This window comes from Artemia franciscana, chromosome 13 (genome assembly GCF_032884065.1).
Source record: "Artemia franciscana chromosome 13, ASM3288406v1, whole genome shotgun sequence".
Lineage (NCBI taxonomy): Eukaryota > Metazoa > Arthropoda > Branchiopoda > Anostraca > Artemiidae > Artemia > Artemia franciscana.
Genome location: NC_088875.1, coordinates 48,767,072 through 48,791,821, shown reverse-complemented (window position 1 = coordinate 48,791,821; position 24,750 = coordinate 48,767,072). Strand labels below are relative to the sequence as shown.

The window sequence follows — 24,750 nt, the reverse complement described above, 5'->3', positions numbered from 1 at the left end:
CTCTATCTGCCAAAGTTTTCTCAAGCTAGCCTAGACTTACTATTTGGATACTGGATTTTGATTTAAGATAATTCTTGGGAAAAATATGAACTAATTGTAGATAAATTTTAGCTTTAATCTTATAAATCGTAAGTTCTTTATATCAGCTATCCAATTTCCTTTTTAATGCTTAATGCCTTTTTTTAAAATTAATGCCATGTTTTGTTTCTCACTCAATTGGATTATATGTCTTGGCTTTTTCTAGAATTAGCTATGACTTGATGCCCCACAACTATTCCATTTTAATTCGAAAATCAACGGACTCAACGGACCCCGTTCATTGCCGACGTTACTATCTCGCACTTATGCTACACCTCTCATGTCACTCCAGTTTTTTTCATGAAATTCTCTAAATTTTTCATGTAATTGCCAGTCTCTAAACTGTGTGTGGCACAAGTAGTCTTTTATTCATATATTCCCAAGTTAAATCGAACTGAAACAAGTTTTTCATTGTCTTTGGATTGACCTTTCTGGATTTAAGACACAAACTAGTGTTGTTTCTGTTTTGTAGTCTGTCCGAAGTAGCTGAAGTTCAGTTTGAATTCGAGTCGAAAAGTTGGAGCTAATCCTAATTTATTGCTAAGGGAGTCGGAGTTGGTGAAATAAACAAATTCCAATTCCTAGTGATGAAACCCCTCTAAGTAAATAAATAGAGGAAAAACAAATAAAAAAACAAAAAACTTAAGCTAGATGCCTCGCAAATATGCCAAGGATAAGGCAAGGACATAAAGTATATAGAAAGGATTTGTTGATCGGTAAATTTTTTTTACGAACTAATTAATGTTATCTAGAATCTGACTGACCCTGCACTTCAGGGGATTTTTTCTTTTAAGACAGATCTAGGTCGGGCTGTGTAGTGAGGAAACCTTTAAGTAGGGATAGGGCTGACGTGTAGATTGTATTAGAATCAGCTAGATTGTATTAGATTTTATCAAGTAGAGCAGGGTTTGAATTTCAGATGGTTGAAAATTTGGCACCATGCCATAACTAATGTTGTGACATAATCATGGTTATTGCTCTATTACATTACGTTCCTATGACCATAGATATTTATTTCTAGTTTTACGAAATTTAATTTTTTTTTTTTGCTCTTCTATTTTTTGTTAGTAACACACCCTCGCAAGCAACGATTTTGGTGTGCTAGCGATTGATATTGTCTGTGTTATTTCCTTTGGTTAATAAATTACTACTACTACTACTACTACTACTACTACTGCAAAAGTTGGTTGGTGTTGCATTACAAACAGATATTGAAAATTTTAAGTTGAAGTTTGGCAGTTAAACTTTATTTAGTATAACTTACAGATAACATATATATATATATATATATATATATATATATATATATATATATATATATATATATATATATATATATATATATATATATATATATATATTAAAAAACTTACTTTTTCGTATGTTTACCTATGCTCTGTATAGCGCATGTACTAATATCCTGATTTCTTGCCTTCGGCTGGCAGTGCAATTCGTGCTTGTGGGCTCTTCAGCCATATTCAGTAAATATTTCAGTCGAAACGTCCGCTTAGCATTCCTTAATGCAGAAATAAATGGTACTTATGCATTATCTAGAACACTTTTAAGAAGTTTGCTTTGTTTGATCCGAGTAAAGCCGGTTTTTCTGTTGCATTGTTCTTTAGTGAAACAAACTACGATGTCCGTATTTTTTAAATAAATATTTTATATATAGAGGTGGTTAAGTTAGGTATTTAATACAATGCGTTCTGGATGCCTGCTTTCCATAATTTTTTGTCGTAGTTTCCATAATTTTGTTACTAAAATATTATGTACGAATGTTATATCTAGCCATAGAGACAAACCAAATTGTGAAAGTGGAAAAGACTACAAAGTGACACGCTCCGTAGACAATTGGTTTGCTAATTGTCTGATTGTGTATTCAGGCTTGGAACCCCAACGCCTAGAAAGCTGGCCAATACCATTATTGGTTAGACGAATTCTTTGTTCATAATTATTTTATTTATTACTGTTGTAAAAATGTCATAAATACAGTCTCACAAGAATACATTGATGAAAAAAAATGTTATATAAGCCATCGCTAGATCTTTTATTTTGCTTAAAGCGCCAAGAAACCTATACGAAGCACTCAAAGTTTTCTGTTCGTAGTTGTGCCCTTTTAAAGATTTTATTCCATATTTTGAAATTTTGACCTTAAGTCAACAAATATAGATTCAAATACTGTCTTGAAAATATGCAATTCGGAAAACTACTTTTTTTCGTTTTGTTTTGCTTGAAATGCTACAGAATATAAAAGCGACTAGAAACACTCAATTAAACAAAGAAAATATATATAATATTCTGTTAAATCTGCAAGCGAAAGTCATGAAAAGAACGCAAAGTAGAATTAATTTTCGTCGCACATCCTCTGGAAATAGCTTGTGTGTGATCTCTGATACGCGTTTCATAGGTTTGCCATAACGGCTGAAGAGTATGGGCTTCCAATCCTTTTCCGGTTCCGCTCAGCTTTGGATCTAATAAAATGTTACTGTGGCCTTTAATGGCTGAAGAGTATGGGCGTCCATCCCTTTTCCGGGTCCGTTCTGCTTTGGATCTAATAAGACGTTACTGTGGCCTTTGATGGCTGAAGAGCATGGTCGTCCATCCCTTTCCCAGGCCCACTCTGCTTTTGATCTAATAAAATGTTACTGTGGCCTATAATGACTGAAGAGTATAGCCGTCCATCCCTTTTCCGGGTCCGTTCTGCTTTGGATCTAATAAGACGTTACTGTGGCCTTTGATGGCTGAAGAGCATGGTCGTCCATCCCTTTCCCAGGCCCACTCTGCTTTTGATCTAATAAAATGTTACTGTGGCCTATAATGACTGAAGAGTATAGCCGTCCATCCTCTTTTCGGGTCCGCTCTGCTTTGGATCTAAATAAGACGTTACTGTGGGCTTTGATGGCTGAAGAGCATGACCGTCCATCCCTTTTCCAGGTCCACTCTGCTTTGGATCTAATAAAATGTTACTGTTTCATTTAATGGCTGAAGAGTATGGGCGTCCATCCCTTTTCTGGGTCCGTTCTGCTTTGGATCTAAATAAGACGTTACTGTGGCCTTTAATGGACGAAGAGTATAGCCGTCCATCCTCTTTTCGGGTCCGCTCTGCTTTGGATCTAATAAGACGTTACGTTGGCCTTTAATGGCTAAAAGGTATAGCCGTCCATCCTCTTTCCGGGTCCGCTCAGCTTTGGATCTAAATAAGACGTTACTGTGGCCTTTTATGGCTGAAGAGCATGGCCGTCCGGTGAAATTGGTGCAAACAGCATTACTGGCTTTCATATAAAGTAAATATACCACTCGATGGCTTTTTTATGCTCTTTACAAATATAATAATCGCTTCTACCGCAAATTCAGATTTAAGCACTTTTTGACCTCTTAAAAATGACCTATATATGAGGTCATTGCAAATCTGTAATAGTTTAGAAACAAATTTGGGCTATATATTTGCCCATCAGGGGGGTGGGGGTAAAGCATAGCATATATTAAATACGTAAACTAACCATTGCTGTGTTTATTTTATTTATTTTTCTTTTATTTTTTTTATGTGTTTGCACCAATTTTACCCGAATTTTGATAGCATTAAAAAAGGCATCGAGTGGTATATTCACTTTATATGAAAGCCAGTAATACTGTTTGCACCAATTTTACCGGCCGTCCATCCCTTTTCCAGGTCCACTTTGCTTTGGATCTAATAAAATATTACTGTGACCTTTAATGGCTAAAGAGTATAGCCGTCCATCCTCTTTTTGGGTCCGGTCTACTTTGGATCTAATAAGATGTTACTCTAACAACCTTTAATGGATGAAGAGCATGGGCGTCCATCCCTTTTTCGGGTCTGCTCTGCTTTGGATCCAATAAGACGTTACTGGGACCCCTTTAAAGGGGGCTACAAGACTTTGGTGATCATACGTCTAGAATATAAGGTGAGGTGATCCAAATCGCGGAAACAAAGATTGCTGCCCTTTCGTAATTTAATAAAAAAGTTTTTCAACTGATAGTAAGGAGCAACATTAAATCTTGAAACGGACAATTTTCACGCTAGTTTTTTTTTATTTAGAACTTTTAAAAATGCTTATTATTCTAAATAAACGGTCTTTGTGATTCAGGAGTCATTCTTAGACAAATGGATAATTAGATAAACTTTAGCGTAAAGAGCTTGGTATTGAGGAGAGGGCAATCCTCCTCATATACGTAATAATTTCTGTCCGTCCTAAGTTTTGAAGTTGTTCCTTACTTTCAGTTGAAAAAAACTTGTTTTTTTTTTATTTGATTTCGGTTCGTTTTTAAATAATTCTGGGAAATCCGGCTCCCCTTCATGGAAAATCCCCTTCCCCCATGAAAAATTCCTCCATAGAAAGATGCTCCCACGTAACCCCCTTCCACCTCCACCTAAAAAATCCCCCTGAAAAACGTCTGTATACTTCCCAATAACCGATACTATATATAAAACAATGGGCAAAGTTCATAGCTTGCAGCCCTTCCCCAAGGAACTTTTGGGGGTCGTCATCCTCAAAGACATAGTTATTAGGTTTTTTCTCTTAAAAAGGGCACAAGAACTTTTGATTTCCGATCAAATGAGCCCTCTCTCGATCTTCTACGATAACTGGTTCGATATGATCACCCCCGAGAAAAAAGAACAAAACAAGAAAAAAACAAATAAACAATCTGAGTTCTTCCTTCCGGCAAAAAAAAATCCGCCTTTTTGTATTTAGGAGCTTGAGACTTCTAGGGCTCTCTGGTATGCTGAATCTAGTGTCATTTTCAATAGGATCTTTTGATGCTTTGTGGGTGTTTAATCCCTTTTTCAAAAATTGGTTAAATTTTTTCAGGCTCGTAACTTTTGATGAGTAACATTAAGTTTGATGAATTTTATATTGTTTGAATAAGCATCAAAATTCGATTTTTTTGATGTATCTATTGTTATCAAAACTCTGTTTCTTAGAGTTTCGGTTACTGTTAAGCCGCATCGCTCTTTACTTACAGTTCGTTACCACGAACTGTTTGAAAATGTCGGTTAAGATTTTAATCAGAGCCTAAAAGTAAAACCGAATGGAATGTAATGGAGTGTAAAAGCAGAGAAAATTACAAATATTGGCGTTTGTTGTAACATGACAAAAGTTTATCATTTTCATTTTAGAATTAAGGGATAAACGCTAATGAAAAGGGCCGCCTGGTGAAAAGAAAATGAAAATTATTCATCTAAAAAAGGAAGCAATTTGTGTGTCACTGTCTCGCTCAAATCTTCAGGTATGTATTGCTTGGGAGTTGGATGGTTATTTTGTTGTATTCTCGCAACTAGTGAAAAATAAGTTGTCAACTGATTAATGGGAATCACTTTATGAATGTGTCTTGTAATATATATAGCAATGTCGCAATTAGACAGAACAACAGTAATATATTTTAGGAAAAGGTTTGTACTCTCTTCGTGAGAGAAAGTAATATTTTCTTGATCTACTTGACTGTCCGCCGTTGGCTGATAATGCATAATACTTTTTAAAGCAATTTCTAAATCGGTTAATTTTGACGATCAGAAGTCTTTTCGCTTGCCGTTAATGTTCCTTGCGATTTTGCAGCAAATTTACAGGTTGAACTTGCAGCAAAAATTTTAAGATATTATTGGTTTCAGTAGTTTCAGATCTATCCATTCAAAGAGCCCAAATCATGAAATTTCTTGCACTTTTTCTCAGAAAACAATCTTAACGTGGTAAAAAAATAGAAAAGTTTCCTATTTTCTCATATGTTTAGTCCATATTTATCAATCTAGAAAAATGGATTGTATTGCTTTAAAGAGGGATTGAGTTATGATGTAACAGAGAGTATTCTTGAAAAATGATTTGAACTTTTCCTATTTTCGGGTGTGTTTCGTCTATTTTTACATATTTTTCATCTAAAAAGGAAGCAAATTTTAAAACTGTCGCTCGCCAGATAGGCTGGCTGAGTCTTGCTATGGAATGATATCACAATTGTTGTCTTATGTTGAAACCTAAAACCATCAGTCTGCTGAAAAGAACATGCTAAGAAAAGGTAGTGTAAACCTTATGCGGTTCTTGAATTGTGTGTGGCACAATACAAACCTCTTAATGAGGTTTAATGAAACCTAAAACCATCAGTCTGCTGAAAAGAACATGCTAAGAAAAGGTAGTGTAAACCTTATGCGGTTCTTGAATTGTATGTAGCACAATACCAACCTCTGTCCTGTATAACCCCTGTAACTATCCAAAGTACACTCGTACAACTTTGGGAGGGAAGATTGTAAATTGCTCTTTCCAATCACTACAGCCATTCTTGGTACCACTAAAACACGTCTTTGTCAATCCACTGTGATTTTAACCCCTTTTGTTTGTATACCAACTCATTTTGCTGTATCTATGCTGAATTCCTGAGACAAGACGAAGCGTGACCTGAGTTCCTTTTTGGTTCTATTGTTAATGGTGGCCTTTCTTGACGGCTTATGTCAATTTTATTTCAAATTTAGACTTTGGTCTCAAAATCTCCTTTGAAATGTACCTTTATCACTTATCCAAAAACTAATTTGTGGTTTGTCAGCGGTTTCCAGTTGAATCAATTTCATTGACCACTGCGTAATATCGGCACGTTGGAAATGTACCTTAGAAAGCTCAATAAGGATTCCTGGAAAGGTGATTTGCCCGAAAGGGTGGTCTGCTTTAGAAATTTGAGCAAGAAATTGTACATCAGTTTCATTTGCTAGTCATATTAGTAGGCTGCGTCTGACACTCAATTTTGTTTATTTTATTTTTTTGTAATTTGTTCACGTGTTTTAACGTAACTAAAAATTAATTTTTCAGAAATATGCTTTAGGAAGCTCAACACTAAATATTCTTGAAGGGTAGTGTGTTCTTGAGATTAGGGGATCGCGTCCGGAAGAGAAGTGTTTACGAGTATTTTTTGTGATTCTTGGAAGTGCAGTTTGAAAGGTTTTTGAAGGCATTTTGGGTCTTATCACAGTAAGATGATATTCGGTTTTGCATCAATGATCCCACATAAAAGGTTCGAGCGGGAATTTTCAAGGAATCATTGATTTAAAACTTCAAATGTATGTCGGGGAAATCTTTCATTACTTTTAGTTTTCCATTGTATAGAGACCCAAAGTGGCTTCAATGAACCCTCAATAAGAATGCTCACTCCTTCAGAAAAGAACCTTTTCAAACAGAAGTGGCTCAAACAGAGCCTCCTTCAGGTCCTTCTGTTTTACCAACGATAATCTACAATGCTATTTACTATATCTCTTTTTATATGGCATTAAATCATTTGTCGTCGTTATTGCCACTATAAGTATTTAATTATATTTCAGGTATAACTTAGAGTAAAGTTTTAAAGAACATTAAATGTAGAAAAAAAGAGAAAATCTTGAGAAATAAGGGGCGTATGGCCAGTAGTAAGAAAAAGGAGAATAGTCTTAGAAATATTTCGTGCATGTACAACCAACCGTCCTCAGTGTTTAGAAAAAAGGATTCTAAACCCAGTGGTGGTTCTGGCCTCTCTTGTGCCCAGGGCAAAATATTATTAGTCCCCCTCACCTCTTATCTCCTACAGAATTTAGGGGTCAAATTTTTACAAAACTTTTATTCATTAACAAAATTATTTTTCTGTTTATTAATTAATGAATAATTTATTATTTCAATAATTCAGTTTTTGTTTTCGTTTAGTTTTCTCAATTATTGTTATTTAATTATTTATTGTCATTAATGAATTATTTTATTTTTTTAACCTTTCTGTTTTATCAATTTATTAATTAATATCGTTTATTAGTTGTGCCCTCCACTTTATTTTAATAAAAATGAAATTTTAAAACTTCAAATGATTATAACCACTAGATTGCCTTTTTTTAAATTTTGCGTCAATAAAATTTCTGCGCAAGCGGCAAGTTTCCCCTCTGTACCCCCCCCCCCTAAAATTGCCTAGTCTAAACCATAACAACTTTAAAGAAAGTTTACGCTTAAAAAGTATCTCACTCAATTGTAATGTATGTTTTACGTTCATTTTGCACGAATTAGCCAGTGCATGTAATAGTTGGATTTTTTTTTTTTTCATTCCTTTTTGATCAAAAATATCTTTCTTTTACAAGTTTTTATAGCTCAGATTCTTGTTTATTAACGGTGAGGACACTTTGGTGTATATAGGTGAAATATCCTTTTGATTCTTCTTCCTTTTTTTCCTACTGGTTATTTGACCCTTTTTCTCGAGATTTTCTTTGCTTTTTCTATATTTACTGATCGTTTATTAAATATAGAGAAGTACGAGTTGAATGCAGAATCAGTGCTGGAGGTTTATAGGGATTTGGAGGTCAGGGGATCCCAGTTTTCTTTTAGTGAACATAAGAGCGATTCTTTAAGAATTCGGGAAAGCCAAAAATTTGAAGAAATCCGAATTATTGCGGCAAGAAATTTGCTTTCCAATAGAAATTTAAAGGAAAACATGGTCGAGGATGCAAATATTTGAGCATAAAAACTTGGTATGCAGGAACCGGATTGTTGTTCTCTTACATCCTTTTTTGGAGCGGATCCTATTGACCAATTTGGCTGATATTTAGGTTAATTTTGAAACCTAAAGCACGATTATTTTTGGTCATGGCTCCTGTGAAATCTGACATAAAGACACGGCAAATTATTCAGAAACATAAAATCTTAGAGATTTTCTTTCTTGTTTTTTTTTTCTTTCTTTTTTTTTTGCTATTTCAAAATTTATGACGCAAAAGGAAGCTGATATGTTGCTATTCTTGCAAATTTTCGTATTAAATTCCCTACATGATGAATGAAACCCCTCGTAAAGGAGTATAAAAATGGCTTTCTTTCTGGGGGTTACTTCTGGAGCAGAAAAATGGCTAGGAGCTTGTTGGACGGGGTAACTGATCGCCTCGGAAGTTTTCTCACCGGAGTTTCTGCCTTACCCTTTCTTGATGAAAGCAATCAGCGTGGTCAGATTAGGACGAGCTACCCTCATCAAGAGGAGAGAGTAGATACTTTTAGCCCTAGCAGGAATTATATTGGAAATATCCTAAGAAGAAAGCTGAAAGGTGTTTTTAAAATGCTGAAACAGCTGCCGCGTCTTGGATGGGTTTAGTGAGGCTATCGAGAGAGGCTGGTGCCTTGATGGATTCATTTTGAAGACACTCAAATGGAGCGAGATGAATCTTTGGTTTACCAGGAAAATGAAGACAGGTCCACTCTGTTAGGCATTTGATACAGGAGACGCACAATGATAGAATAGAGCTATCTAGAAGACGGTTTTGCAGCAAGTTATAGCATGTGGTTTTCTAGATCAGGTTGATTTTAGATTTTCTCAAATGGGCAGAACAAGAGCGGTCTGAGCAGGTTTGATATCGAAGAAGATGTTAGGAAAGCCCATTTTTAATGAGCAAAAATAGAAAATATACTATACGAAATAATAAATTTACAACAAAATTTAACAAAGAGTAAGGAACTTTGAAAATCCCTAAATTACTTTTTAAATAGAAGAAGTAGAACTAAATCAATAACTGCAAAATGTCAAGGCTTTGAATATTATATTGCTTTAGTAGGTTTGAGGACGCAGGAGTATTTAGAAAAAAAAAACACCCTTGGAAAGGATCCCCTAGAAATGCATAAGATTAAATAGTGGGTCTCAACCTAATATTTCTTCAAGCATTCAGATCCATCCTCCTATAAAGATCAGTCTAATCTGCCCCCTAAAAAGTTGAACTGTAACCTTTAAGTAGAGACTTCGTTTGAGGGACGGCCGTAGTGAATTCTCATCACTTGATTGTCCAAAATTCTCAGCTGATTCACCAATTAAGAATTTTTTTTTCCAAATTTGAGGTGAAGGTTCCGTATTCTGCATTTTTTACACCTCCCCCTTCCTCTTCTATGAGTATCATCTGCACTTGATCATCTAAGTTAAAAAGTAGTTGTGTCTCTGGCATCAATGATCTTAGCAATAAAAATGTTAGAACACAGATACGCCAAGGAAAAAACTTTGCGCGGACAAAATTAATGCGCAAATCAATAAAAAAAGGATAAATCAGTGAAGTAAAAAATCAAGATGAAATGATCCCTCGCATGAACCTGATTACTTTGTTTTTCATAAAACTTTTATGTCATTAAGTCCCCCCTCCCTCTTTGTATTTACATTCTCTATCCTTCGCACGAAGGCCATTAACTCATTTTTGTTCCTGGTTCAGGGTAAAGGTGATGATAAATTAATCTCTTTGATTATGGAAGAGAGACCTACAGGTGACAAGCGTTATATAGTTAGCGCCGCTAATGGATATCCCTTCTCCGTTTTTATCGACCTTGGATGTAAAGTAACTCATATAGACCGTTTATCATTTTTACCATAGCAAAAGACGAAAGATATGGGAACATTTATTCTCAGCCGAGGAAAAAAATTCATTTAGTTCCCAGTGGGAATATGAATAGTTTTGAGAAGAGAATATCTTCGGGAAGCCATAAAATTGGATGTTTGTTTTTAGATGTATAATATCGTGACGTTTCTATATCGGTTCAAATATTTCATCGTTGCATATACACTCGAGATTTTGTCCAAGAAAATTCGTTCGTTCGAAGCTATTTGAAAGAAATACTGTTAGGTGGCGGCCATAAGCCTCTTGAAAAAGTAGTTTTTTTTTAAGGCAGACTCAGAGTCTAATGCAAATGCTATCGGAGCCTGCTAGAACGGAAACATAAAATTATCTTCAAATCAATGTATTGTTTCTCAATAATTTATTGAAAAAAACTTTTCGAAAGAAAATATCTCCATCATAACCGAGATTATTGAAATAAACAAATGAACACACACACATATATATATATATATATACATATATATATATATATATATATATATATATATATATATATATATATGTATATATATATATATATATATATATATATATATATATATATATATATATATATATATATATATATATATATATATATATATATATATATATATATATATTCATTCCGGAAAGTCTTAATAATTTTAGATTCATTACAGATCGAAAGAGAAAACGTTTAAAATGTACATTATTTTTTATTTTCTTCACTGTTTTTGATACTTTTTTGTGGAAGAAATTTTTTAAATTAATTTCTACATGTTTTTAATTGACATGGTCTTTTTCATTTACTGAGAAAAGAATATTTTAAACCTTGTCGGTTTTTCTCTGTAAGTATCCAGATTTTGGTTTTGTATTTATATGTTGACCAAATTTTGCAACTATTTTTAATAATGGTTTCACTATAATGTTTTGGATTGATGTGTACGAAAAAAAATCTATCAAGTATATGGGTTGAAAATCTAAGTAATCTTTGGGGTTCTGTAATGCTGACTGAAATCTAACCCCTATTATATTACAACCTTAAGTACAGACAAGTATTAATAAAATATTCCCCTCCACATGCCCTCAAAGTTTCAACATAATTCCTTTAGTCTTTCCTGAGATATTACAGATACACCTATTGACAACCTTAGGTTCACATCATGCATTTTGATTTTGTTCAATCGCCCACTCATCATACCCTGAAAATTTTAGATTATTACCCTTAGCCGTTCTTGAGATATTGGACAAAACTGGATGCACATAGTGTCTTTTGATTTGATTCAACACCCCCAAAAACATTTCTCTAAGGATACCTTTTTGACAATCTAATACACGTAATTGATTTTGTTTTAGTTTTATATCGCTCTCAACTTTCTCTGGAAGTTTCAACTTAATGCCCTATTTCATTCCTAAGTATTGCATCTGTGCTACCTTGACAACCTGGATACACTTAAGTTCTTCTGATTTATTTCAATAGTAGCAGTAGTTGTAGACGTATTAGTTGTTCTAGTAGTAGTAATAGCAGTCAGAGGTAATCACAGCTGCAGTTGGAAGTAGTCACAGTCGCATATGACAATTTTTTAGGAGGGCGGGGAGGGTATGGGTGACCCTAACTTGGGTTAGAAATGTTTATTGTAAAGGGTGTTTTTGACTTGCGTTTAACATTTCTACTTGTTTTCTCTAATTCAGGGGATTTTTTTTTCTCTTTTTTTGTTGAATCTTTGAATGGTCTAAATGCATTACATTGAAAATATTCTTTTTTTTGTTTCATTATGTTTAATTTTTGTTTCTCTCCTGTTTTCTTCCTGGCCGTAAGGCCTTACGGGGGAGTCTATGTTGAAGTGTTGTTGTTGTAAATTTATTTGTTGAGTAAATGGATTGATTGATTGATGCAGCCGTAGTCGCAGTTCCAAGTAGTCGCAGCATGTCAAGCATTCGTAGTCACGGTCGCAAGTAGTTACAGTTGCCGTCACAAGCAGTTGTAGTTGCTGTCGCAAGAAGTCAGAATCGTAGTCGTTGTCGCAAGTTGTTGCAGTTGCAAATAGTCACAGACGCAAGCAGCCTGTTTCGCAGTAAATAGTCGCAGTAATAGTTGTAGTAGCCCTTAAAAGTTCAATTTAATACCTTATCCGTTCCACAGATATAGCAAATACGCCCCTATGACAAACCTGAGTGAATATACTGTCTTTTAATTTAGCTCAACATTTTCAATAACATTCTCTGAAAGTTCTAACGTAAAATTTATAGCTATTGCTAGGATGTTGCAAAAACGCCCTTTTGACAATCTGGATACATATAGTATCTTTTGAATTAGTTTTACACCCCGTCAACTTTCCCTCAAAAGTACAACTTAATACTTTATTCTGTTCCTAAGAAATTGTGTACTTAAACCCTTTCGATTTAGTTCAGGAGTAGTAGGAGCTATATTAGTAGTAGCTGTAGCCCTGAAAGTTTCAACCTCATACCATCAGGAGTCCTTGAGAAATTGCTGATGTGTCCTACTAATTACCAAAATGCACTTAGTGCCCTTTATTTTAGTTTTATAGAAAAATAATATATCATTTCTGTATCATTTTGGCAACCAAGATGCATTTAATCTATTTTGATTTAGTTCAATAGTGGTAGTATTAGTAGCTGTAGTAGAAGTAGAATTAGTAGCAAAAGTGGTAGTAATATTAGTCGCCCCGAAAATTTTAACTTAATACCTTAAGGCAATACCGGGATGTGGCTGATACTCCCCTTTTTTATATACATAGTATGCTTTAATTTAATTCAACGCTCTCCTCAAAATGCCCTGTCAGTTTCAAATTAATGCTCTAAACCGTTTCTTGTGTATTGCTGAGACGCCCTTTTGACAACCTGCATGCATATAGCGCGTTTTGATTTAGTTCAACATCGCCCTCAGCATTCCCTGAAAGTTTTACCTTAATTCCCTTAGCATTAGCAAAAACACTTAAATTATAACACAATCAAATTATTAAATACTATTACCTATTAAATATTAATTATTATTATTAAATTACTATTAAATACTATTACATTTTGGTTGGTTTAACCCCTCCCCCTCAATATGCACTAAAAGTTTCAACTTAATGTGCTCTAAGCTGCTCCACAGTATGCACATAGTGCTTTCGGTTGGTTCAACTTCTCCCTCAACATGCCCTAAAAATTTCAAATTAAGACTCTACTTACTTACTTTTACTTGGGTAACGTTCGAGCCTTGTCCAGGTTCATAGTGGTATCCAGAAATTTGTCGACAAGCCTTCCTCCATCGTTCTCTTTCAAGTGTGACTGGCTGGATTAACTGAATACATCGTCTATTCCAGCGATGCCTGTGCTTCTTGAAACCTTCCAATGGCTCGAGGTCAGTTCTAACTGTCGATAAACATGTCTTTTTCTGTCCTCCGTGCTTTTTCTTCCAGTGAGTAAGGGGTTGGCATTTCAAGCACGGTTTGATGAAAGAATTATCCGGTTGGTGCAGTGTATGTCCAAACCACCGTAGACGTCTCGCTTTGACAACATCAGAGACAAGTGGTATATCACCACATCTTCTTCTGATGACATCAACAGAAACGTGGTCAGAGAGATGCAGGCCAAGAATACAGCGCAGACACTTGTGGTGAAAGACGTTCAGGTCATTCGATTCCCCTGCTTTGAGGGATCAAGTTTTGCAACCGTAAAGAAGTACAGAGAGGACCAACGCGTCATCCGGAGCTTTGTTCAAAGGAAGATTTCATTTCGTAGCCAGAGACACTTCTGAAGCTGAATGAATGCTGCCCAGGCTGCAGAGATGCAGCTTTGTATTTTATTTAGAGCTTTGCCTTATTAGGGAGCCTAGATATTTGAAATTCTGGACCTCCTCGATCGGGATGCCATTTAATACTCTAAGCAGTTCCTGAAAAACTGCTGATACGGCCTTTTGGCAACCTGCATGCACATATCGTGTTTTATTTAGCTCAACATCCCCTTAAATATCAGTTGTTTCAAAAAGACAACAAGAACTTCAAAGGAAAGCTATTTTTTCTTAAGCAAATTGGTGCCATATGTTTATAGCTTTTTTTTTGCTGTTTTTCACCCACTTTTCCCTTTTTTAAATCGGTCGCCTGCTGCTACCAAAAACTGCATAACTACATGTGAAGGTCTTTTTCATTAAGAAATGGAATTCTCAATTGTTCCTATTTGTTTTGTAAATTCCCACTTAACCATTTCTATCGTTCAGATTTCATGCTCACACTCTTTGTCACTCCACAATCTCTACCTTTTCTCTCTAACCCCCTCTATGTCTCTTCCTTTCTCTCTCCTTCTTTTTCTCTCTACCTCTCGCCATTTTCTCCCCCCCCCCCCCTCTCTCTCTCTCCCCCCCCTCTCTCTCTCTCTCGATCTTTTTGCTTTTCCTGCGCTAGACCTTGTACAACAATTACTTTCAATGAAACTCCCCTGCGTAAAACGCAGTCTTACCTACCCAAATTAATGTTTCTCTTTTCACCTATTACAACTAGGAAGTGCTAGATGCATATATTTAAGAATTATTGGGGGAATTTGCTTCCCTAGTATTAGCTGATTATAGGATTTCTTCGAAAACTTCTGGAAGTTTTAATATTGCATTGGTTCTTTGTCTGCTTTTCTTCTATTTTTCAGCTGACTCCGAAAAGTGGGGACAAGTAGTTTTATACGGAAAGTATCCCAGTTTTATTGGAGCTCAAATCTATTTACCAAAAGCCTTTTCCCCTTTTTTAATAAGAAACTTCAAGTTGAACTTTGGTTTAAGTTGTTTTATTTTCTACATCTGAACTTTTTTGTGATTGGAGATTTAAGCGGTTTGAATGAAAGATAATATTAAATGCTTAAAAGATTTAAATTTCTTATACTTGTAGTCCGTTTTATATGTTAGAAGTTTGTGAATGGTTTTCAAGCTGCATTCTAGATCGATGTATAAATGAGAAAAGCTAAGAAATGGCTAAAAATTTAAAGATAGAAAGTACCATGATAGGTTGATGAAGTTTTACAATTCAAACTGAAACTGCCTGAGTTCATTTTTGATTGCATTCCAAATGTTTCAGGATCTATGCTGTTTAGGCACGTACACACGAATTTATTATAGAGGTGAAAGAATTCTTGCATTTTAGCATGGGGCAATTTTGTCCCCCTTCATAAAAACAAATGTAAATCACACAAAAATAAATTGACAAACTATAAAAGCCTGGAGGTTTGTAGGGATTTGAATCCCCCCTTGGAAACAGCTTCGAAATTTCTTTCGTATAGCCTTGGATTCTTTAAACGCACTGGGGTATTCATAGCGGGTTTCAGTTCACTTGTTGCAGACAGTGCGATAGATTCCTAAGGCGGGTCTTTATGTGCTAGTCACTTTGCTGAGATATATTTACTTCATTGGAGAGATATTTCGGTCTCGGCTTCTTGGGACCTTTGGACTCAGTTAGAGATTCTGGATAACAAATGAGCTACTATAAGAAAAAAGAAATCAACTGAAGTATGATTGAAAACCCTGAAAAGTTATGGTACATGCATAAAAATACAGATCTTATTTGTAAGAAATATCGTGACCTGTAATTTTTTTTCTTTTTTATTTACTGGCTTTTTATAAAACATTTCGTGGTAACTAACTGTTAGTAAGGAGCGATGCAGCTCAATAGTAACCGAAACTGTAAGAGACAGAGTCTTGTTAATAATAGATACTTCCAAAGAATCAAATTTTGATGATTTTTCAAAATATATAAAATTCTTGAAGTTTATGGTTACCTAGTAAAAGTTACAAGCCTGAGAAAATTTGCCTGCTTCCCAGATAAAGGGGAAACACCCCTAAGAAATCAAGTGATCTAAAAAAAAAAAAAAAAACACCATGAGATGCAGGATATCACTGTAGAGGTTTCAAGCTCCTATATACAAAAATATGGAATTTTGAATTTTTTCGCCAGAAGCAAGATTACGGATGCGTGTTTATTTGTTTTCTTTTTTTTCCAGGGGTGATCGTATTGAGCCAGTGATCCTAGAAGATCGGGAGAGGGTTCATTTGATTGAAAATCAAAATGTCTAGTGTGCTTCTTAAGTTACCAAAATATGGGAGGGCAGCTAACCCCCCCCCCCACCCCCTCTTTATCCGAAATTATCCGATCTAATAGCGATGTCTTTGAGAATGGCTTGGCCCTCCACAGCCTTCGGGGGAAGGGCTGAGATTTATGAACTTTGCCCATTGCTTACATATAGTATTCGCTATTGGTGAATATATATATATATATATATATATATATATATATATATATATATATATATATATATATATATATATATATATATATATATATATATATATATATATATATATATATATATATATATATATATATATATATATATATATATATATATATATATATATATATATATATATATAAATGGGGGGGGGACAAATTTTCTGGTGGAGTTGCTTACGTGAGAGGATCTTTCCATGGGGACCAAAGTATAGGAGGGCATCTAACCCCTCCCACCCCCTCTTTATCCGAAATTATCCGGTCTAATAGCGATGTCTTTGAGAATGGCTTGACCCTCCACAGCCTTCGGGGGAAGGGCTGAAATTTATGAACTTCGCCCATTGCTTACATATAGTATTCGCTATTGGGGAATATATATATATATATATATATATATATATATATATATATATATATATATATATATATATATATATATATATATATATATATATATATATATATATATATATATATATATATATATAAATAGTGGGGGGGGCAAATTTTCTGGTGGAGTTGCTTACGTGAGAGGATCTTTCCATGGAGGAGTTTTGTGGGAGAAGGGAATTTTCTATGGGAGGGGGATCTGGATTTCCCAGCATTTATTAAAAAATTTTATAAATTAAATTTACAAAAACAAGTTTTTTCAACTGAAAGTAAGGAGCAATATTGAAACCTAAAACGAACAGAAATTATTACATATATGAGGAGGTTACCTCCCTCGTCAGCACCTCGTTCTTTACGCTAAAGTGTTTTTTGAATTTTTAAAAAGCTTATAATTCTATTTAAACGGTCCATTTGTATCAGGAGTCATTCTTAAATAATTGAAACAAAAAGTCAAACTTTGGCGTCACAAATTTAGGAATAATAAAAAAAAACTCTAGATTTGTCACTCAGCATTCAATGGTGGCTTTTGCCTTGTGAAATTGGCAACATAAATAATCTCACTTTAAATAACTGATTGGCGTCTTTAACTCCTAATCAATCAATCACGAATATGAAAACCATCACGTGGAATTTTATAACAGGTAAAGCTTCCGATACTCATGTATTTTGTCTGTGTTACGCCTAAAGGCAAGCGAGTATTTCATGGTATAGAGAAAGTATGAAGCCAGTTTATTTGTTTGAAGGGTGACACATTTTTTAAAGAATACCATATTTTGTCTCTCGGCTGGGGGAACGAGTGGAAACTCTGGAAAAGTCTTATCTTTGAATTTTGTGTTTGGGGAAGGTGACTAATTATTTTGCTCCTATCCTTGCAAAAAAAGCTTATGTAAAAGACATTTTTCCGACTAAAAATTCATAAAATGTGTTATAATGGTAAATTTCTTTTGTAGAAAATTGAAGGAATGAGATATGAGTTAAGGTTGCACTTACATACACATGGGACCAAACAAAAAGCATGTTTTCCGAATGAAATGGGAAGATATCGTGAGGAAGGATTTAAAGGAAAATGGAACTTCGTGGGAGGAGTTAAAGAGTGGTGGCTTTAAATAGATTGGGTTGGAGGAGGAGCTTGCGCAGTTGCTTTGGTTTCGGGCGAATTGGTGCTACACTTAGTTATAAGCAGTAGTAGTGGTAAGAAAACTCTTAGCTATGTGCTTCCAATCCCAAACGGTTTCACTAGATAAAGCTAACTTGGGTTTTTACATTTTGGGATGAATCTGATTTGACAATGTTAAATTATCTTTTTTTGTGTGGAAATTTCTTTCAGCTGATTCTCAAAGTAGATTAAGAAAGTTTTTAAGTATTGTGTATATTATCTCGTTTTTCCTAAGAAACTATCGGGATTTATTGTGGCAGCTCTAAGAAATATTTAATTGGATAGACGACTGCTTAACTTAGAAAAAAAAATGTGGTAATACAGTGTGGCCAAGATAAAAGAGGCCCATAGTGAATACAAAAATAGAAAAAAGAAGAGTAGATTACTGACATATTGTAAATTTTGTTTAAATACAGAATATTGTGAATAACAATAATCTGACCATTCATAAGTTATTCATCGGAGCTGTCGGAAGCGCTCACCATGACCAAGTTTTAAACTGCACACCAATACCCTATTTCTGTATCATGCAGAGACGCATCTAAGTCTTCTTTGGGAGTGTTCGTTGAATAGTGACGAGTGCCTTGAGGTTGAGGGTTCATTCCTAATGCAACATCCACGATGTGATTGCAGAGGTCAAGCCGAATGAAGTGGCAAAAAAAAATTTTTTAGTTGTTACTTTGCCTATGGCAATTCGTGATGAGCACTCTTAAGTATCCCTGCAAACAATTGAATAATCAATATATTTCTATTCCCACTATACTTTATTTTTTAAATAACAATTATAATACATTAGCTATTTACTTTTTTATTTGCAATTCTGAATTAGACAAATACTCGTGCCCTAAATCAAAGTGGTGCGCCTTACCCATTTTTCGATAATAAGTTTGAATTTTAAACACATTTCTCAAGTGGATCTTAGTAGTCGTACTTGCGATGACTAACTTACTTCACAGGAGGTAGGGAAAAAGGGATATTATCAGACAAAGTATGTTTCAGTACCTCAAGGTCAAAGACTACATAACGTAATCTTGTATACTATATGCTAAAATAAAGGCATGGTATTCAGCTCAAGGGGTAGGTACACCGCTGCACGCCGTAGTTTTTACTACAGATTTTTCTTATTTAAATCCTTAAACTGAGAACTGTTTTCACAAAAAAAAAATTAAGTTAACTTTTTGTTTGCTATCCTGTAAAACTATGAAATACGAGATGGGCCCTTCTGTTTCTAAGGATGTAGTTTCTATTTGTTTTTTATTTTGGTGTTGTCTTCTCATATCTACCTCTATGATTGTCCCTCTCTGAGGGAGAAGGCCTCTCGACAGGCAAAGTTGAGACGTTGTCTTCTGTGTGTTGAGGGTAATTTTATCCACAGCTTCAGGATAAAGCTCTTTGCCCCTCAGCAAAATAATGCCATCCTCAGTTCCTAGGCTATAATTTACCTAAACGGTTGCCAATCTGTGGGTGGGGGAGATTTTGCCACAGGGATGTTTTAGCCAGAGTTTCAAAGGGTGGCTTTATCAACTGTTTCTGGATAAAACTCTTTACAAGTCAGAAGAATAAAGCCGTCTTTAGGGAGAAGGTCTTGCGACAGGCAGGTTGGTGCCGTAGTCTTTTGAGGTTTGGGGTGCAGTCTTCATTCAATACTATTCACTACTTTAGGATAAATCCCTTGGCACCTCAGCAGAATAAAGCTATTCTCAGCCTATTGGCTGTAATTTACCTAAACGGTTGTCAATCTGTGTATGAGAATGTCTTACGATAGCTAGGTTTGAGGCAGAGTTTCAAAGAGTTTCAGACTCTCATTCCAGGCAATTTTAAATTCTTGGTCAACCTGCCTGAGACTCTAGGCGGATGTGCCTTTCTAAAAGCTAACAAACAAGTATTGTTCCAATAAGAGAGTCATACTTACTCCCGCCGTTTACCCGTGCCATTTAGCCAACACTTAGAAAACTATAGGTTCTATGACTATCCACCCTAGTTCTTCTGCCCTAGGAATGGCGCATGGACGGACAATAAATAGACTTATCTATTAAAAAATGAACAAACATCATTTTTATACAACCCTAATCACCGGGTTAATGCCAGATTTGCCTCTCACTCAATCGGACTATCTGTCTTGGCTTTTTCTACAATTAGCCATGGCTTGATGCCCCAAACTGCTTGATTTTAATTCAAACCCATGCCATTAAATTAAAATAAAGTAGTTATGGGCATCAAGCCATGGCTAATTGTAGAAAAAGCTAAGACAGATAGTCCGATTGAGTGGGAGGAAAATCTGGCATTAACTCGGTTAGGTTATCCACTGCTTCTAAACAAACCCTTTCGCTTTATCCGGCTTTTTTTCACCATCTTATTTTATTCGAATATACCTTGCTTCCATAAATATTTCTTTCTATAGTTGTTTATAGATTATTGTCATTAACTTACAAAAGTTTTCTCGTGATAGAAGTTACAGTTGGATTTGGTGAAGTTACTCCAGCTCGCATGAACCATTAAAAGAAAAGCTGTATACACAAGGGACTTATATAGTTTTGGGGCTTATATATTATATTATAAGTAAGTTGCAGGTCATGTAGGAAGTAAAAGGGGAGAATCACCTCATCTTCTTATAATTTAGTATTTGTTTTGAAGGTTCTTTTTGTTTTTATTTCGTCCTGAGAAGTTGTATAATGTATTTTTTAGTATTTATTTCTATTTTTCCACTTAGGACGTTTGAGCGGAGGTCTAAAAAAAGCAAGTGAAAAATATATATTATAATTAATTCAAAATTACTTTTTACTGTTAAGGCTAATTTAGACAATAGTTATCATTCCTGAATCAGCTAGAAAAAAAATTTAACTTTATAATTTTTTTTTAGACCTCCGCTCAAACGTCTTCAGGGGAAAAATGGAAATAAATGCTAAAAAATACATTTAAAATTCCACAGGACGGAATAAAAACAAAAGGAACCTTCAAAACAAATACTAAATTATAAGAGGATGAGGTGATTCTCCCCTCTTACTTCCTACATGACCTGCCCCGCTTCTGTTTTGCCATTAGTGTGTTAATTGTGCCTCCTTTTTAGGCTCATCCTTTGTCCGAGAGAGTGAGGGTTCGAATCCTAGTGTACCCAATTATTTACTTTGGGAATGGGGTTAGTGGTGTGACTCTGTAAGCTCAGCCAGAGTTGACCCAGCTCTAAATGGGTACCTGGAGAAATCTGGGGAAGGCAAACAGGAAGGGTGTGCGAAAGCACAGGATGGTTGGCCTTCAACCCCCATTGCACTTCGTGGCTTAATGGCCAAGAAACGGAGATCAGCACCGCCGGTAAGGATTGTAAAGTCCAATGCCGTATTCTATACTTTTTTTTTACTTTTTTAGGCTCTACAAGTATCCCTTTGCCATCTGAAGTTGCATCAACTGTGAGTACAGACAGCAACGCCTCTCCAGTATTTCTCCGAGGAGTGGAACCCAAACAGCCCCCGACTGTTGCATGGGTAAGACCCACATCCATCGTTGAGCCACAATCACCTTTGCCACCAAGAGACTCTGCTATAGGCAGTTTATCGACGCCGGATAGATTGAGCGAAAGTGAGGAGTCGACTACTACGAAAGAGGTACTGGTCACCTCTGTATAAACTCACTGTTTATTTTGCTTCCAGTACGTGTTTATGTTTATTTGGTGAAGGCAACACTGCATGAAGCTTGGGGATTAATTGCTTGTTTGTGTGATTCTTTAATGAAGGCATTGTCACGGAAATATTTTGAAAGGCTCGATCGTTTCAATACCGCGATACTTCTTTTTATATGCTTTTTTTTAGTTTTTTGTCTGCTATTTCTTCAGTCACTCATGATTAGTGCTGTGGCCCAGAAATTCAAGTTACCTCTAGGTTCCTTTTTTTTATTTCTAAAGTGTTCTCGGCTAAACAGCATCCTACCAAGCTTTGTAATCCTCAACGTGAAATTCCGGTTCCTCTAGAGCCTAAAATTGATCTGTGCATTTTTTCTTTATAATTTGCAATGCTTAGCCTTTTTAATCGACATTAAACATAAAAAATTAATCTTGAATTAAAATTAGAAAGCTCTAAAATGTTGTGTTTCGACAGAGAAAAAATAAAATCGAAAACCCTGACAGGACTATTTAATAAGTGTTTTAGGTTTGACCTTCATTCGCTATAATTTATGGTTAAATACGGTTGAAAAATAAATATTCTAATGCAGCCTAGGATACCAAAAACATAGGGTATCCTGCTGTTTCAATTTTGCTGTTTGTGTGTACATTAGGGCTCTCTAAAGCCCTGAATTTTTAGGCAAAGTTACTTGTGTTTTTCAACTTTTTATGGCAGCTTCAATTTCTATTACTGCTTTTTATGGCTCAAATGGCTATTGGCTTTTTTCACGGAAAAAACGAAAGCTATTTTCACTCGGCTGATTTCGCCTAAAGAAGCCATAACCAAAACAGGACCTACCTTTACTCTTTCCCTGCCCCTCCTCGTAGATATGAAAATGCGTATATGACGACTCATGCGACATATTCATTGTAGACACGAGTCGTCTTACCTTTAAGCTGCTGTCGAAAACTTTTTCTTTCAGTTATTTTAAACTAAGACAAAAATTTTTCAAAATTACCGTTAGTTCAAATCTTAAAATGTCTCAGACTCTAAAAAATGGCTTATCCCAGCAACGTGCGGGTTTTGTTACATTTTTATCCCTGTTAGTGTTTAGAAATGTGGATCCGGAAAATTTTTTCTAACCTATGCTATTTACCCCTCCAACACCCTCCTCTCCCATGCATTGACAACTCCTCAGTAGAAAGGTTGGCATAATGCACCATATTTGTAACGAAATTATGCAAGTATTTGCATCAAAAATACAGAAAATGTTGAAAGAATCTAACTTAAGATTGTTTCTTTTAAACACAAAAAATTGTTGTATCAAACTACAACCAAATCCCTGTGAAATGTAATTAATTACGTTTGATACACTTCTGGTTTACTTCTGCAAATTTAACTAGCGAATAAAAACTCACTAGAGGAATCTGTCTCTTTCTAAACAAAAGGGTCATATACGCCTTTTCATTTTTGTTATGCTGATATGATTTATTTCACTCTTTTTTTTGGCAAAGAGGTCTTAGCAGGCACGTATGCATTATTTTTTTTTTTTTTTTGAAGGTGAGCCCAATAATAAGAGTAATAAAAATTTAATAGTTTGAATAAGAGGTGCTTTGAAATTTAGGAAAACTTAGAAGTTAAAGCGGACGAGGTGCCCCTACCTCTGCTTACTTCTCTAGTTCTCAGTTTTGTTTGTCTTTTGGACCAGTCTTGTAGGTTGGCTTGGAGGTTGGAGGCTGGATGAATTTAGAACAACTTAGAAGTTAAGGCGGACGAGGTGCCCCTACTTCTGCTTACTTCTCTAGTTCTCAGTTTTGTTTTTCTTTTGGACCAGTCTTGGAGGTTGGCTTGGAGGTTGGAGGAATTGAGGAAAACTTAGAAGTTAAGGCGGACGAGGTGCCCCTACTTTGGCTTACTTCTCTAGTTCTCAGTTTTGTTTGTCTTTTGGACTAGTCTTGGAGGTAATCTTAAAGGTTTGTCTTGTGTATGGGAATGGGCAAATGCATGCGTTTTTCTTCGCAGACATTGATAGGATTATACATGTAGATACAAGGGGCACAGAACAGTAATTTGTTTACGGCTGGCGGGGCAAAAGGGCGAGATCAAAAAATGTCACTGGGATAAATTCTTCCATTTTGCTTGAGTTCCGTAGCTCAGAGAGAGCAGATGCCTTTTATCATCTGATAATGCGGATGACAAATGTGAAAAATTTTCTTTTCTTGGGGGGTTTGCTTTTTCCAGAAAAGGAAAAAGATTGGCGGATCGCCAAAATACTGGTAAAATCATAATAATGACGGTGTTTTGGGGGGAAATAGTATGATTATAATTTTCGTAGAATTTTTATCCTTTTTGTTGGGGGAGGGAGACATTTTTCAAAAGAAAAATAATGATAAACACTCACTTGGGGTTACTGTCGTAAAACGTCATGTGATTGATGTATGAACTGAGAGCTATGGATAAATACATTTATTGGTAGAGTTAGTACCTCCTTTTTTTATTGTTTCTGACGCTTCATCCTTAACCAGACCTGATAAGAAAACAAAAGGAAAAAAACTACCGTTTTTTCCTCTCTAATTAGTATTTTTGCTGAAGTGGATTTTGATGATGAGAACAAAATGTGACTTATTCCTGTTAGTTCAGCAATATTCCTTTAATGAAGGAAATTCTGGTCAGATGCATTTATTTGCTCTTTAGAACTTTTTGCTCAAAGATAGCATTGGGCGAATATAGTAAATTAGAGTTTTCTAAAGGTTTTTTGTTCTTCTTGTTGACTTAGTTCCATTCTTTTTGAGACGTTACCATCATGAAGTCTCTGAAACAAATAGAGGATTTTTGTAATGGTAGAGCGTTTAGATTTCGTCGTCTGGTAATGCTTTTTTATGGCACTTGGTACCTACCAAGTGACATAAAGTGATCGCAAATTCTGTCGGTCTGTCCGAGTTT

At 35.3% G+C, this 24,750-nt stretch overlaps 1 protein-coding gene across 5 annotated transcripts in view; it reads left to right on the top strand.

Moving 5' to 3' along the window:
• The window catches only part of LOC136035033 (SLIT-ROBO Rho GTPase-activating protein 1-like), a 239,328-nt gene that overhangs the window by 185,766 nt on the left and 28,812 nt on the right, over positions 1-24,750 (top strand). For all 5 annotated transcript variants that reach the window (XM_065716632.1, XM_065716633.1, XM_065716631.1 and 2 more), the window contains one exon: positions 21,578-21,813. In XM_065716632.1, the coding sequence (XP_065572704.1) occupies positions 21,578-21,813 (236 nt within the window). The remainder of the gene's footprint in view (positions 1-21,577; positions 21,814-24,750) is intronic.